Here is a 14,442-nt window from a genome sequence, read left to right as displayed (position 1 = left end):
TGCAGAATTCCTATACTCTTGTGATACTCACCCTCAAACCTACTGTTCCTCTGGAGCGAGGAGCTCTCTCTTACCTCCCTGTGTAGTGCTGTCATCAGTCATTGTATGTGGCATAAAACGAGGACTTGACCTGGATGCTACGATAAAGACTATTTCAGGTAGATTGTAGTTGTATCTTCTTTATCAGTATTGTATTTATTTCAATTCAAATGACAGTGTTAAATGCCAAGTTAATGCCTCAGCTATAGGGTTGACATCATAGAAAGAAAAATGTAGATTGTTTGCTGACACTGTTTACAAATGCCTTGGATACTTGACCTCTGTCAATAAAAAATTTGAAAAATAAATAAATCCAGTGTATTGAATCGGGATTTCTGTCTGATGCAACAAAAAGCCTGGAAGGTAGTTAAAGAAGTGCTTGTTGGAGCCGGTAATAAACATAACATTTGGGATGCACACGCTGTGTTTCCCAAACTCGGTACTGCCCCCCCCCCAGCAATTCAGCTGATTCAAATAACCAACTCATCATCAAGCTTTCATTATCTTAATCAACTGTGTAGTGCTAGGACAAAAACCAAAATGTGCATTCACTGGGGGGCCCCAGGACCGAGTTTGGGAAACCGTGCTCTAGACAAACCACAAGGTGGCAGAGTACATTTTACATTTTAGTCATTTAGCAGATGCTCTTATCCAGAGCGACTTACAGTGAGTGCATACATTTTTTTTTCATACTGGCCCCCCCGTGGGAATCGAACCCACAACCCTGCCGTTGCAAGCGCCATGCTCTACCAACTGAGCTACACGGGGCCTGTAGGGATGTGATGATGAATGATACATTTTTTATGTGACCAACGAAAGCAGTCACACTTTATTGTTAAAATTATTATTATTCTTTAGAACTCTAGTTTCCGTACACTGTGTAAGCTAGAAACGTAATTCAAACTTTAAAACGTGCAGAATGGTCTGGATTGAGTTGCTTGTATACAACCTTTTGTTACATTTATACTTTTTTAAACTATTACTTTTTGTCTTTCTCTATTCACTTTAATGGGATTTATTCAAATCCTAAAGCTTCAATTGTTAAAAACTCCCATGACTTCCAACGTTCTATTCACTGTAAACAATGTAACTTTCTACCCCCTTTTTCGATCTTGTCTCATCGCTGCAACGAAGGTCGAGGCATGCGTCCCCTGAAACATGACCTACCAAACCGCGCTTCTTAACACCCGCCAGCCGCACCAACGTGTTAACACCCTTCAACTGACAACCGAGGTCAGCCTGCAGGCGTCCTGCCCGTCACAAGGAGTCGCTAGAGCAAATGAGTAAAGTAAAGCCCTCCTGGCCAAACCCTCCCCTAACCCGGACGACGCTGGGCCAATTGTGCGCTTTGCTATGGGACTCCCAATCACAGCCGGTTGTGATACAGCCCGGGATCGAACCCGGGTCTGTAGTGATGCATCTAGCACCTTAGACCGCAGCGCCACTCGGGAGACCAACAATGTAACTTTTGACACAAATCAGTTACTTTGACCACTTTTCCAACAACATATGCAGAAACTTCGAACGAATTAAGTCTTATTCTACTTCTATGCTATTCAAATCTGAAATCAAATCAAATGATACAGCTGTTTTAGTAACCACATCAACTTATTTTCTCTCAACTTTTACAAACAACTGAAATGTTGACCAAAAAATCTGAACATAAATATATTCTACCAATCAAACTATATGTTGACTTAAGAGTTCAGCAAAGTTGGTAGAATCCTATTCAAACTGATTCACAGCTGTAATTGCTGCCAAAAGAGAACGTATTTTGTAATTTGGGCAGTGCTTGACTTGGGCAGGAGCTCACTGGAGCTGAGTACCGGCACCTCAAATGTTCTACTGCTTGAGCTCCTGTTCCTCTTATAAAATGTTAGATCAAAAGTATTGTGGAGCTCTTGCACCTAAATATAAACAGTACCGGCACCCAAAACGAATACTGACACCTATTTCAGTCCAAGTCAAGCACTGAATTTGGGTGAACTATTCCTTTAAGCTCCTATTTAATGGGAGTTATATTATATTTGATAGGAGATGGTTTAAACTTTATGGGTTTTCAAGGCCACTTTGGACAGCTGTAAATATGTAATATATGTTTTTTTTTTTTTCTGTATATAATACAGTGAAACTTAATGTTGGAACATTGATCAAACTGGACAGTGGTGATTCACAGTGGTGCAAAAGTTTTTGCTGTCCCTAGCTCTTGAGAACCCAAGGGGTACCAAGGGGTTTACAGCCAGTCGCCCTCTTGGGTTCTCAGTTTAAGATATGGACCACAGCTTGCTCCATTTGAATTACAATCCAGACGCTCTGTTTTAACGTTTATAAATGTCTCGCTCAGATTTGTTCCAAATGTTTCCAAAACAGTATCGCGTGTGAGGCATATTTGCGTTTAGACAGAGCATTTTGCCAGCGTCGGGGGATTTACCTCAGTCACCAGCATATAGCCAAATATTTTTATAACTAGCAATCTGTGATATAGCTATGTGGAATGACACAATGTAAAGCAATGGCATTGGAGTTACTCTGTCCCCCAACCTGCAGTAACAAGATACCATTGCTGACGTAAGTGACGGAATGACGTTGCTTCCTTTCAACATGGCGCTGACAGGTTGCTTATAGAAGTCGGTGGGATTTCCTTTCTGGAATAAAGGATATTTTTATGTTTCTTCTTAGTGCTCCAATATTACCCTCTGCTAAAAAATAAAAATAAGACTACAACAACACTATTCTGTCCTCGGGACAGCAGCTTTGAAAACAGTTCCATCACATCATGTATGAGAGTAAAACGAGAAACATGTTTTTAACCCGAGCACTGGAGAAGATTTTAGCCGATAAGGAGGTGAAAAAAGCTCACCATTCCCAGTTGCGCAAAGCCTGTGAGGTGGCACTAGGTGAGTTTTATTGTGGCAATGTGTAAGTTTGGGGTGTCATCGTCATTTGTCATAGGCTACACACATCGTGCTACTGCACCAATGACTATCGGTTCGAGACATTAAGTGCTTGGATACATTGTTGCAATTCGTTCATTGTAGTATCAATATGGGCTGCGTTCAAAACAAGTATTGCTTTTAAATCGCTGCAGAATCGAGATTCGATTCAAATGCTAGGCTTAAAACGAGTTTATCCCAAATCAAGCATGATCACTACCAGATATGTAGTTTGTTAGGAAATGTATGGTTGTTGTCATCTGGGGTGTAGCCTGGGAGAGCGCGCAGGTGTGAGAGGGTTCGTCCACTCCATTGTGACCACAGCAGTATCCCGTGATTGCCCTGTGCCTTCCAATGCCGGTGTTTAGTTACGAATCCATGCTAAATAATTCGTTTGATATGTTGACCAGCGCAAGACTATTTGTATGCTGCCATCATCGCTTTAATAATATTGGCAGATTCACACAGATGCGTAGATTGTATAGATTTTGATTTTATTCTTTAGGGAGAGAACATGGTAAAAATATAGTCTATTACAATATTTTAATTCAGGATTACCATTTGCAATTGATGCAATTATTCACTGATAGTTTGGTCCCACCCTTTGGAGACAGACAACAACATTACGGTGAATGATGTGGCTCAAGAAGGGTACTGTGGGCAGGACTGCTCAGTTGCAATGGGACAAGAGTTTGCTAAACAAAACTAGACAGGGGATGTATCCCAAATGGCACCATATTCCCTATAAAGTACATTACCTGTAACCAGAGCCCTATGGGCCCTGGTCAAAAGTATTGCACTATACGTGTGTGTGCGGGTGCACCACTAACCCACTAATTGTGTCAACGGTTTTGGTCTCTAGTCTAAATAGGCTATGATCCCAAAAATGTCCCAACTAGTGAACTATCCACAGACAGCTCTGATCCATAATTCCTTCAAGTCAGTCTGTGGTAGTGCTAAAAAAACATCCCGTGCCAGGAGGTTTATGCTTGCCAGCCGTTGACAACAATAACGAATATGCAATTGCATATACACTGAACAAAAATATAAACACAACATGCAACAATTTCAAAGGTTTTACTGAGTTAAAGTTCATATAAGGAAATCAGTCAATTGGCATAAATTCATTAGGCCCTAATCTATGGATTTCACATGACTGGGAATACAGATATGCATCTGTTGGTCACAGATACCTTAAAAAAAAGTAGGGGAATGGATTAAAAAACAAGTCAGTATCTGGTGTGACCATCATTTGCCTCCATAGCATAGAGTTGATCAGGCTGTTGATTGTGGCCTGTCGAATGTTGGCCCACTCCTTTTCAATGGCAGTGCGAAGTTGCTGGATATTGGTGGGAACTGGAACACGCTGTTGTACACGTCAATCCAGAGCATCCCAAACATACTCAATGGGTGATATGTCTGGTGAATATGCAGGCCATGGAAGAACTTGGAAATTTTCAGCTTCCAGGAATTGTGTACAGATCCTTGCGACATGGGGCCGTGCATTATCATGGTGAAACATGAGGTGATGACAGCGGATGAATGGCACGACAATGAGCCTCAGGATCAGCAAACCGCTCGCCCACAAGACTCCATACAGGCTGTCATTCATCTGCCCGGTACAATTGAAACCGGGATTAATCCGTGAAGAGCACACTTCTCCAGTGTGCTAGTAGCCATTGAAGGTGAGCATTTGACCACTGAAGTCGGTTACCACACCGAACTGCAGTCAGGTCAAGACCCTGTTGAGGACAACGAGCACGCAGATGAGCTTTCCTGAGACGATTTCTGACAGTTTGTGCAGAAATTCTTCAGTTGTGCAAACCAACAGTTTCATCAGCTGTCCGGGTGGCTGTTCTCAGGTGAAGAAGCCGGATGTGTAGTTCCTGGACTGGCATGGTTACATGTAGACTGCGGTTGTGAGGCCGGTTGGACGTACTGCCAAGTTCTCTAAAACGACATTGGATGCGGCTAATGGTAGAGAAATGAACATTCAATTCTCTGGTAACAGCTCTGGTGGATATTCCTGCAGTCAGCATGCCAATTGCACGCTCCCTCAAAACATGAGACATCTTTGGCATTGTGTTTTGTGACAAAACTGCACATTTTAGAGTGACCCTTTATTGTCCCCAGCACAAGGTGCACCTGTGTAATGGTCATGCTGTTTAATCAGCTTCTTGATATGCCACACCTGTCAGGTGGATGGATTATCTTGGCAAAGGAGAAATGTTCACTGACAAATTTGTGCACAACAGTTTAGAGAAGTAAGCTTTTTGTGCATATGGAACATTTCTGGGATATTTTATTTCAGCTCATGAAATATGCGACCAACACTTTACATGTTGCATTTATATTTTTGTTCAGTATAATAGGTCAAACTCAAACGGTCTCCTGTGTTGCACCCGGCCGTCTCCATTGAAGTCAATGGGTCTGCAATGGGTGGGACCAGTTCTAGTAATTATATTTCTATGGTTGCACCTGCTTCTAAGCTTGGTAAACATCTGGAACACACTAATACAACACTATATGTACCAGATGGTTTCTTGTGTCTCAGTTGTGTGTTGTTTAAGGAAGAAATCTAGAGGGGAATCGAGAGAATGTGTAGGTTAGACAGTATCTTACCAAATGAGTTCATCTTATTAGTCACTTATAATATGGACTTCTATACATAGGTTAAACATTCAGCTGTGCTATGAAAGTCATTCCAGAACAGAAAGGCCAGTTTGTCAAGACCCAAGACTATTTGCTTACTAATGAATCAGTATGACACATGCATAGACTTACATATTTTATGCACACAACTTCACTGTTAGCTATGTAAGCAGCCAGCCTAACATGCATCATTGCTTATACCCTCCTAAGTAGATCAAAAGTGAAATATTAATCTTTGTCCTGCTGAAGGAAAGACGTCCAAAGTACACATTTCCAGTCTAGATAATTAGGTAAAATTGTATCTCATTTTAATTGCCTCCTCAAGACTAGAAACCCCATTCAATAAATAATGTTGCCTATTATTTGAGACACTGATTAATTAATTATTGTTCACCTGCAATGGTAATGAGAGGGTTAACAAGTTTGACGTCTTTGTTTGCATCCCACATCGCACCCTATTGCTTATGTAGGGCACTACTTTTGACCAGGGCCCATAGGGTTTTGGTCAAAGTAGTGCACTATGGAATAGGGTGCCATTTGGGATGCAGCCCGGATAGAGTTGTTTGTGCTCCCCCTCTCCCCCTTCAGTTGATACAGTGCAAATGGCGGAGCTATGATGATGTGTTTTCAGTAGAGGCTGTCATCTTATCTCTAGACATCTAAAGCATGCTGATACAAAGCTGATGACGTATCACCTGAACAGAGAGCAGATGTAGTCTGCTTATTAGTATGAACTGTCTCTCCCCCTCTCCTAGTTTCAGAGACTTTATAATAAGGGAGCACTGTACCTATGCTAGAATGAAATATATGTTACCTGCATTGAACCCACTCAGCTTTGTTGTGGCCAGCCTGTAGATTCAAGAGAGCATTTATGTAGGCGCCATTTGGGATGCAGAATTAGTATTTTCCAACTTGATTGAACTAGAACAAAGGGTCACCACCGTTCATATGAGCACCCATAACCCCCTGCATCTGCAGTCTCAAATTATAATCATGCAGTACATTGGTCTGCTGGCTGCCATCCAAGATTAAACCTAGTGGATGATGACCATGACCCCAACCTCCCCTTCACTGGCTCCTGCTCCACCGATACTGGAATGTTTAATTAGCCGCATTAAACATCTGGATGATCTACTGCCTCTTAACTTGGAGTGAATGGTTTTTGGGGTAAAATGTGGTGCAGATTTTGGTGAAAGGATATTGATAAAAAACCTCAGACTTTTTCTCAGATTGTTTACTGATTGCCTATCAGGTTGACAAGTCATGGGGTGCATTTGTTTCCTCTGAATTCCACCAAACACTAGGTTTGTTATTTAGTTCGTCTTCATTCTGTATTGATTGTGTCTGGTACACTGTTGAGCGGTCAGTGCCTCCCATTCCTTTGTAATGTAAATGATGGAGGAGGAGTGGAGGTTATCTCTGTATCTGGTCCCACAGTGTTGCTCTTATTATTTATCTGGCCCAGAATGATACCCATCCTACAGGTCTTGATAGTATTCACTAGACACCAAACAGAAGAAAACCAACCAGTACAGGGACGGACCTATCAGAATTTGTCCAATAAGAAACTATTGTTTTCTTTTTTTCTTTTTGCAAAATGTTTTGCTACGGTGTGCACTAATGAATACAACCCAGGTTGGTGGAGGCCAGGGGTGATGATGTCACTTATGGTGAGGCCATTAGTGATGATCTCATCATGACTCATGAAGTAATCATAAAATGGACAGTAGCTCCTATGAGGAGATAATATTATATTACAGAATTGGATGTTTTTCTGTCCTGTTCACAGAGCGTCTCAACTGTAATTGTATTGCCAGCAGACGTCAATATATGTATGGAGTATTCAATTTGGCAGGATCTTCTATGAAGGTCAAGGGCAGGAATGTATAGTCGTGGAGGACATGGGCTAATTTGACAAAGTGCCCATGCCTTCATGTAATGAAACCCTCTACTGCTGCGATATAACGTTGGCTGTTGATGTACTGACCTTGATTATTGTCCATGTAGCTATAGCGGCATTATACAGGCCATGCAGGGCCAATATCAAAGGGATTTGGTTAATTGTTTCTATCTATCTGTTTTCAGAGGAAATTAAAGAAGAAACAGAGAAGCGGAGGTAGGTTTACTTTGAGATGTAGTGCGTGTGCATGCAAGCGTGTATGTGTCAAATGTCATCTGTAGTAAAACATTTTATGTTTTGATGTCTCCTTCTCTTGGCTCCTGAGAACAACACTCTTCCTTTCTGAACATGTTATTGTTTTGTCCCCCAGTCCCCTGGTTGGTTGGTTGGTTGGTTGGTTGGTAAACCAGATAGGCTTGAAGTTCAATGCAGCTCAGTGACCCGCACACCTCCTGTTGGCTTCTGTGTGGAGGTTTCATCCCTGTCACACCTGAGGTCTCACATGTCTTAGTCACCACCCCTAGGCTCCAGGCTGGAACACTGACCAGACACACTGTGATTCCCAAATGAAAGCCTACCCCCTATATAGTACACAACTTTTGACCAGGGCCCATTTGGAATAGGGTGCCATTTGGGACACACACTGTAGCACAGCAGTCTATAAAGCTTTCATCACTTCTCACTCAATGTTAAAAACAAGACACTTTTTTTTGTTGTTGACAAAAACAAATGTGCTTTGGGGAGATTAACGCCTCTCGAGTCTGCGATAATATGCAATTAAAGTTGATTATAAAATGACTCGGTAAATCTGCTTCGTAGCCAGCCTAATTAAAGTTTGAGTAAATGAGAGGGAGGGTGGAGGGTGGATGGAGCTGAGAAGTGTGATACAAAATAATGACTCAGTAGACTGGACTCAGTAGTGATGGTCAGCTTCCCCAGCTACTGTAACTGACAATGACTACATCCTGATTCTCTACCCTTCTCCCGAAATGTGTGCACTCGTACACTCCCCCTCATGGATTTAAAAGCATTGGATTGATGTAAGCATTGGCTGTAGGGAGTTCCGTCATTGTTCCATAGGAGGAAGTGTTCAAGTGCACACTTCTGGAGAAGGGGAAAGAATTGGAATGCAGCTATTGTGTTTGTGACATTGTCCACCAAGCAGACACTGGTACTCCTCCCCTGTACTCCTCCCGACCCCTGTAACCAGTTTGCCATTGCTCACCGAGGCACAAATGTCCCATATTAGATGGTTGAGTTCCTCAGACATGTTGTTTTTTTGGCCTAATGTTTTAACCATTTAGTTGCCATTGTATTTCCCCCCCTCAGTCCCCCTCCTGGAGACGACAACACTGATTCCAGTGCTCTACCACCGGTCAAGTCCAAGGATACCGTCATAGAAGCAGACAAGTACTTCCTGCCGTTTGAGTTAGCCTGCCAGTCCAAATGTCCTCGCATTGTCATCACATCTCTAGATTGTTTACAGGTCAGTGTAGGTTACACTACACGCATGCACACACACATACACACACATACACACCAAAACAAAAACAGCTTCATTAGATGTATGTCTAATCTTGGCAAATGGCAATGATCAAAATGTGTCTACAGTATTTATCTTTATTATTGTCCAATACAAACACCATTGAGGGTTAACCTGACTTTTCTTTCTCCAGAAACTCATTGCTTATGGCCACCTCACTGGAAACGCACCAGACAACACCACACCTGGTAAGAGGTTGATCGATAGAATCATCGAGACGATATGTGGCTGCTTTCAAGGCCCTCAGACAGACGAAGGTATTCAGCTGCAAATTATAAAGGTATGTGGTCTATGAGCTCCTGTCATCTCTTCCTCTCCTCCTCCAGACTGTGTGTGACAGACAGACCAGCCTGCCTCTCCTCTCCTCTCCTTTCATCTCCTCTCCTCTCCTCTCCTCTCCTCTCCTCTCCTCTCCTTCCCTCCCTTCAGTGTTAATCTTGTGTCAGGCCTGACTGGCCTGTGTCTGTCTGTCGTCTTGCCACTGAGCAGATAACACACATCAATGGCGTGTTCAGGCCCTTCCTCTCAAGGTTGTGCCAAACTGGTCAATCTAACATTTGGCAGATACATAGTGAACATAATCCTCAGTTGTTGGTTTTTACTGTTCAATATTACTGCCCACTAAGCAATGGCATCAAAATCATGATTTTCAGGGACAGGAGGCACCCATAATTGATTTGTTAATGATAGGAATGATTGAAAATGGCCATTCTCATGTTGTTATAATGCTTGGTTTGGTCATAAAAAGCCTATCTTGTTAACTGTGAGCGGTAGTGACTGTTAGTTCGGTGCCATAGAAATATAATGAGTAGAATGGGTGTCCACATTCAAGTCAGTGATGCCATAATAGGTATACCAGCAGTCATTTAGGGTGTACCCATAGGAGTAAAGTATTCTATTTCTATGGGTGCTGTCACTCTGCAGGCTCTGCTGACATCGGTGACCTCTCAACACATCGAAATCCACGAGGGCACAGTGCTGCAGGCGGTCAGGACTTGCTACAACATATACCTGGCCAGCAAGAACCTCATCAACCAGACCACGGCCAAGGCCACCCTCACACAGATGCTCAATGTCATCTTTGCACGAATGGAGAACCAAGCAGTAAGCTCTCTCGCTCTCTCTCTCTGTCATAATTGGGCCATAGAAATAGAATGACTAGAACAGGTATCACCATTCAAGTCAATGTGCCATGATGGGTGTACCAGCGACCATATTGAGTGTACCCATGAGGGCCTTTTTACCCATTCTAGTAATTATATTTCTATGATTTTGGCATCAATGGAAAAGAAGCTGGAACATAATTATTAGATATTTCAAGTTTATTTTAACTCTCCGATGATATCTAGCATTCAAATCACAGGATACGTTGGTCTGGGTCGTCCAGAAAGCAAGTGCGTCAGGTAAAGTTTGCAGCTGGGAAGTGCGTTGCGTTCCGCTGCTTGGTGTTGAAGTGGCTGATGATATATGAATTCTCCCCTGGGTGTGTGTGCATCTTGGCATGACTCGTTTTCTGCTATCTTTGCCAAGTGGGATTTTCTTTCCAGTAAAGACGCGCAGGCCTGCCTATCTGCTGGCTGCCAACCCGACCAGGGAACCAACCCTGACTAAGCCCCCTGCATTACAGAGATACAGTATAGCATTCCCTAAAGTATGTTGCCATGGTCAGTGTTTGCATTGCTGCACTGAATGCCTTGACCTTTTATGAGCTGTGACATAGCCACTCGGCAGCCAGTTGAGTTCAACAGATGGGTATCATCATTTAAACCTAATCTCACAATGTCAGTCAGAAATCAAGAATGTAACAGTGTTTATCATTTATGAGTTGAAGAAACTGGATTCAGAAAAATGTGCTTAGTACCAACATTGTGATTGGTTTTCCTTATATTGACTTGTATGCAGAATACAGAATACCAGACCCCATGAAAAAAAAAAAAAATGATGCCCAGTGCTGTTATTGTTTTTGTGCTTGGTTTGACAGTGCATGGTCTAAAATAGTTTGGCCTATCATTATGTTTTGTACAATCTAAGGCTAGGCATTTCAAGTAGGCATAAAGAGAAAACGTGTGTCTGTGTGTGTTTCCGTCTGTGTCCGTGTCTCTGTGTGTGTGTGTGTTCCCTTGTCTCACCAGCTCCAGGAGGCCAGACAGATGGAGAAGGAGCGTCTGAGACAGCAGCAGTCACCAGTCAGCCAACAGGGGCAGGAGCCTCCTGCATCGCCCCGACAGGACCAGGAGCCTCCTGCATCGCCCCGCCAGAACCAGGAGCCCCCTGCCTTGCCCCAGCAGAAACCTCCTGCCTCTCCTCATCTGGAGCCCCCTGCCTCCCCTAAACAGGAGCAGCACACCGCCTCACCCCCACCTCAGGAGGAGGCCACCAAGGTGCCTGAGCAGAACACTCGTGAGGACCTGGAGCCTGAGAAAGGCTCTGTGTTCTGCAGTGCTGAGAACGAGCAGACTGAGGCGGACCAGGCTACTGCAGCTGCTGCACAGGGTAAGTCTGTCTCTCTGTCTTATTCACTCACTCACTCACTCACTCACTCACTCTCTCTCTCACCCTCTCTCTCTCTCTCTCTCTCTCTCTCTCTCTCTCTCTCTCTCTCTCTCTCTCTCTCTCTCTCTCTCTCTCTCTCTCTCTCTCTCTCTCTCTCTCAAAGGTCGTCTACTGTATGTCTCTATGGAAATCACTGTTCCATATTTCAGTGTGTGTAACCTTCATCACTGCATTGGATTAGGAGACGTAAAATCCATGCACATGAATTAGTATTCCTATACATTCTCTGCTGAGAGAGAGAGAGGTCTGCCATGGTAGCCCTTTACTCAGGTTGAAAATGGCAGATTCTGTCACAGATAAGCGCCTAAATTGGAACGCAGTGGCTGTACAGTAACATGCTATTTTTTGTTGTCTGAGTGAGAGTAATGCTGTAAGTTAAGATGACTCGATGTATTTTGAAAGATGAGACGTTGAGGATTATAATAAATACCGCTTTGATGTCATACAAGCAAGCCAAACACCTGTGAGTCCAAATGTGCACTTCACATTTCCATATCATAAAACTCATGTCATATACAGTGTCAACAATGTTTGATGTAGAGTTACAAGATGACATGGCATCATACCCTGGGTTGTTCTGAACGGAATGAGCCTATGTTTGTCTATTGTGAAGAACATTTGCAGCAGAACACACACCTGAGTGCACTCCTTTCTATGCAAACCGAAATTATTATCTATAAGGTCGTATTTTAGAAATTAGCTAGCCATGTTGGCAATAGCACAAGCTTTCAAATTACACTCACTTTACCCAGATTACGATTTATAATGGGCTGTTTTTGGATTGCGTAAACAACAACAGTAATTGTGTGATGGCCGGGATGCAGGGTTGTGTTCCAAACAAAACAACTACAAGTGTGTTTTCTCTAGCTCCTCAATGGCACAGCTAGGAGAACTAAAAATAAGCATCTTATAGCTGAAGACTCTTCTTTGATTCATAAAAGTACATTGAAATGACTTAGGAACTGTGCACACTTTGGAGAGGTGTGGCCACTTGGAGACACCAGTTAGTCCTCTCACTCAAACCCTTGTAATTGTTTTGTATTATGTTGCACCTACCCCACATTTTCCAGGAATATTCTTATCATGTTACTGAATGTATCCAGAGTATTTTCAGATTTCAATATCAACAAATATGGCGAAAAGCAGTGGTAGAAAAAGGACCCAATTGTCATACTTGAGTAAAATTGAAGATACCTTAATAGAAAATGACTAAATTAAAAGTAATCTAGTAAAATACTACTTGAGTAAAAGTCAAAGTATTTTGTTTTAAATATACTTAAGTATCAAAAGTAAATGTAATTGCTAAAATATACTTAAGTATCAAAAGTCAAAGTATAAATCATTTCAAATTCCTTATATTAAGCAAACCAGACGGTACAAGTTTAGTGTTTTTTTAATTTACCGATAGCCAGGGGCACAATCCAACACTCCGACATAATTTACAAATGAAAGCATTTGTGTTTAGTGAGTCCGCCATATCAGAGGCCATAGGGATGACCATAGAGGGATGTTATCTTGATAAGTGTGTGAAATGCACCATTTTCCTGTCCTGCTAAGCATTCAAAATTAGTACTTTTGGGTGTCAGGGAAAATGTATGGAGTAAAAAGTACATTATTTTCTTTAGGAATAGAGTGAAGTTAAAAATATAAATAGTAAAGTACAGATACCCAAAACAACTACTTAAGTAGTACTTTAAAGTATTTTTTAAAGTACAGTAAATGTAAAATGCACATAAAATCAACAGTGTAATGTTTGGATTCAGTCTTGTGTCAGGTGAGCTGTTGTGTTCTCAACTTTAGTCTAATAATTTTCCCATAATCTCCAAACTGTTCCCTTTCAATTTCTACCATGCTTATGCATATTCTTTTCATATTTCTTCTGTAAGAAACATTTCAATTTAGACCTATCCATATAGCCCAATTACCACAAGTGTAAAGGGTTAATAGAGCTCTTAGATGGCGGGAAGGAGGTAATATATGAATCCATCAGAATCCAAGGGCTGTGTTCTAAATGGCATCCTGTTCCCTTTATAGTGCACTACTTTTGAAGTAGTGCACTTAGAAGTAGTGCACTTAATATAGAATAGGCGATCTCTGAATATGGCGTACATTCTAGACTCCTTGGTCTGATCAGAGGCAGTTAAACTCTACAAGGCATTACAAGGGAGAGGTCCTTTATTGGGATTCATAATGAAATGGGCCTCAGAGACCTCTGCATTTTAATATGTTTTGTACACATATAGTCGTGCCGTGGTAGCAATAGTGGAGTGATGATAAAATAAATGGAATGTCTCACAAAGACTTATGTGCCTTGGTTTATATATATATATATTTTTAATGTTTTACTGTCACATACACAAGATAGATTCAGTGGCGCCCCAGGAGCAAATTTGATTTAAGTGCCTCGCTCAAGGGCACATCGACAGATTTTCACCTTGTCGGCTCGGGTATTCGAACCAGCAACCTTTCGGTTACCGGCCCAATGCTCTTACCGTTAGGCTACCAGCCGCCCTTAAGTCCTACAATTTACATTTAAATCCTCAGAATATTGTCCTCTACTGAAACTTTAAAGTAATTGTAATCTGATTTAAGAAAGTATGGTGAAGTGTATTTACATCGCTCTAGGTTTGTCACAACAAGATGCTGAGGGGATTGTTGAGGAAGAACCAGTCAACTATGAGGAGCAGGCTCAAGAGATGGTCCAGACCATTCTGCAGGAAGTTGTCAATACAGTTGTTGGAGGTAACATGCCATTTTCTTAACTTTATACTCTTATATAGTCTGCCTTGTCTGTAGAAGATTGGACTCACTGTAGTTACAGT

At 42.1% G+C, this 14,442-nt stretch overlaps 1 protein-coding gene across 2 annotated transcripts in view; it reads left to right on the top strand.

Moving 5' to 3' along the window:
• The first annotated feature begins 2,650 nt into the window (after positions 1-2,650).
• LOC121580888 (brefeldin A-inhibited guanine nucleotide-exchange protein 1) overlaps positions 2,651-14,442 on the top strand; it is a 31,089-nt gene continuing 19,297 nt past the window's right edge. The window contains exons 1-8 of one of the 2 annotated variants that reach the window (XM_041896036.1): positions 2,651-2,936; positions 7,710-7,740; positions 8,854-9,010; positions 9,201-9,347; positions 9,992-10,171; positions 10,417-10,470; positions 11,200-11,560; positions 14,246-14,362. In XM_041896036.1, coding sequence (XP_041751970.1) covers positions 2,816-2,936; positions 7,710-7,740; positions 8,854-9,010; positions 9,201-9,347; positions 9,992-10,171; positions 10,417-10,470; positions 11,200-11,560; positions 14,246-14,362 — 1,168 coding nt within the window. In that variant the 5' untranslated portion in view covers positions 2,651-2,815. The remainder of the gene's footprint in view (positions 2,937-7,709; positions 7,741-8,853; positions 9,011-9,200; positions 9,348-9,991; positions 10,172-10,416; positions 10,471-11,199; positions 11,561-14,245; positions 14,363-14,442) is intronic. The other variant, XM_041896037.1, reaches the window with a different exon arrangement.

Source organism: Coregonus clupeaformis, chromosome 14 (genome assembly GCF_020615455.1).
Source record: "Coregonus clupeaformis isolate EN_2021a chromosome 14, ASM2061545v1, whole genome shotgun sequence".
NCBI lineage: Eukaryota > Metazoa > Chordata > Actinopteri > Salmoniformes > Salmonidae > Coregonus > Coregonus clupeaformis.
The sequence above is the reverse complement of the archived record's forward strand: the minus strand, read 5'-3'. Positions and strand labels throughout refer to the sequence as shown.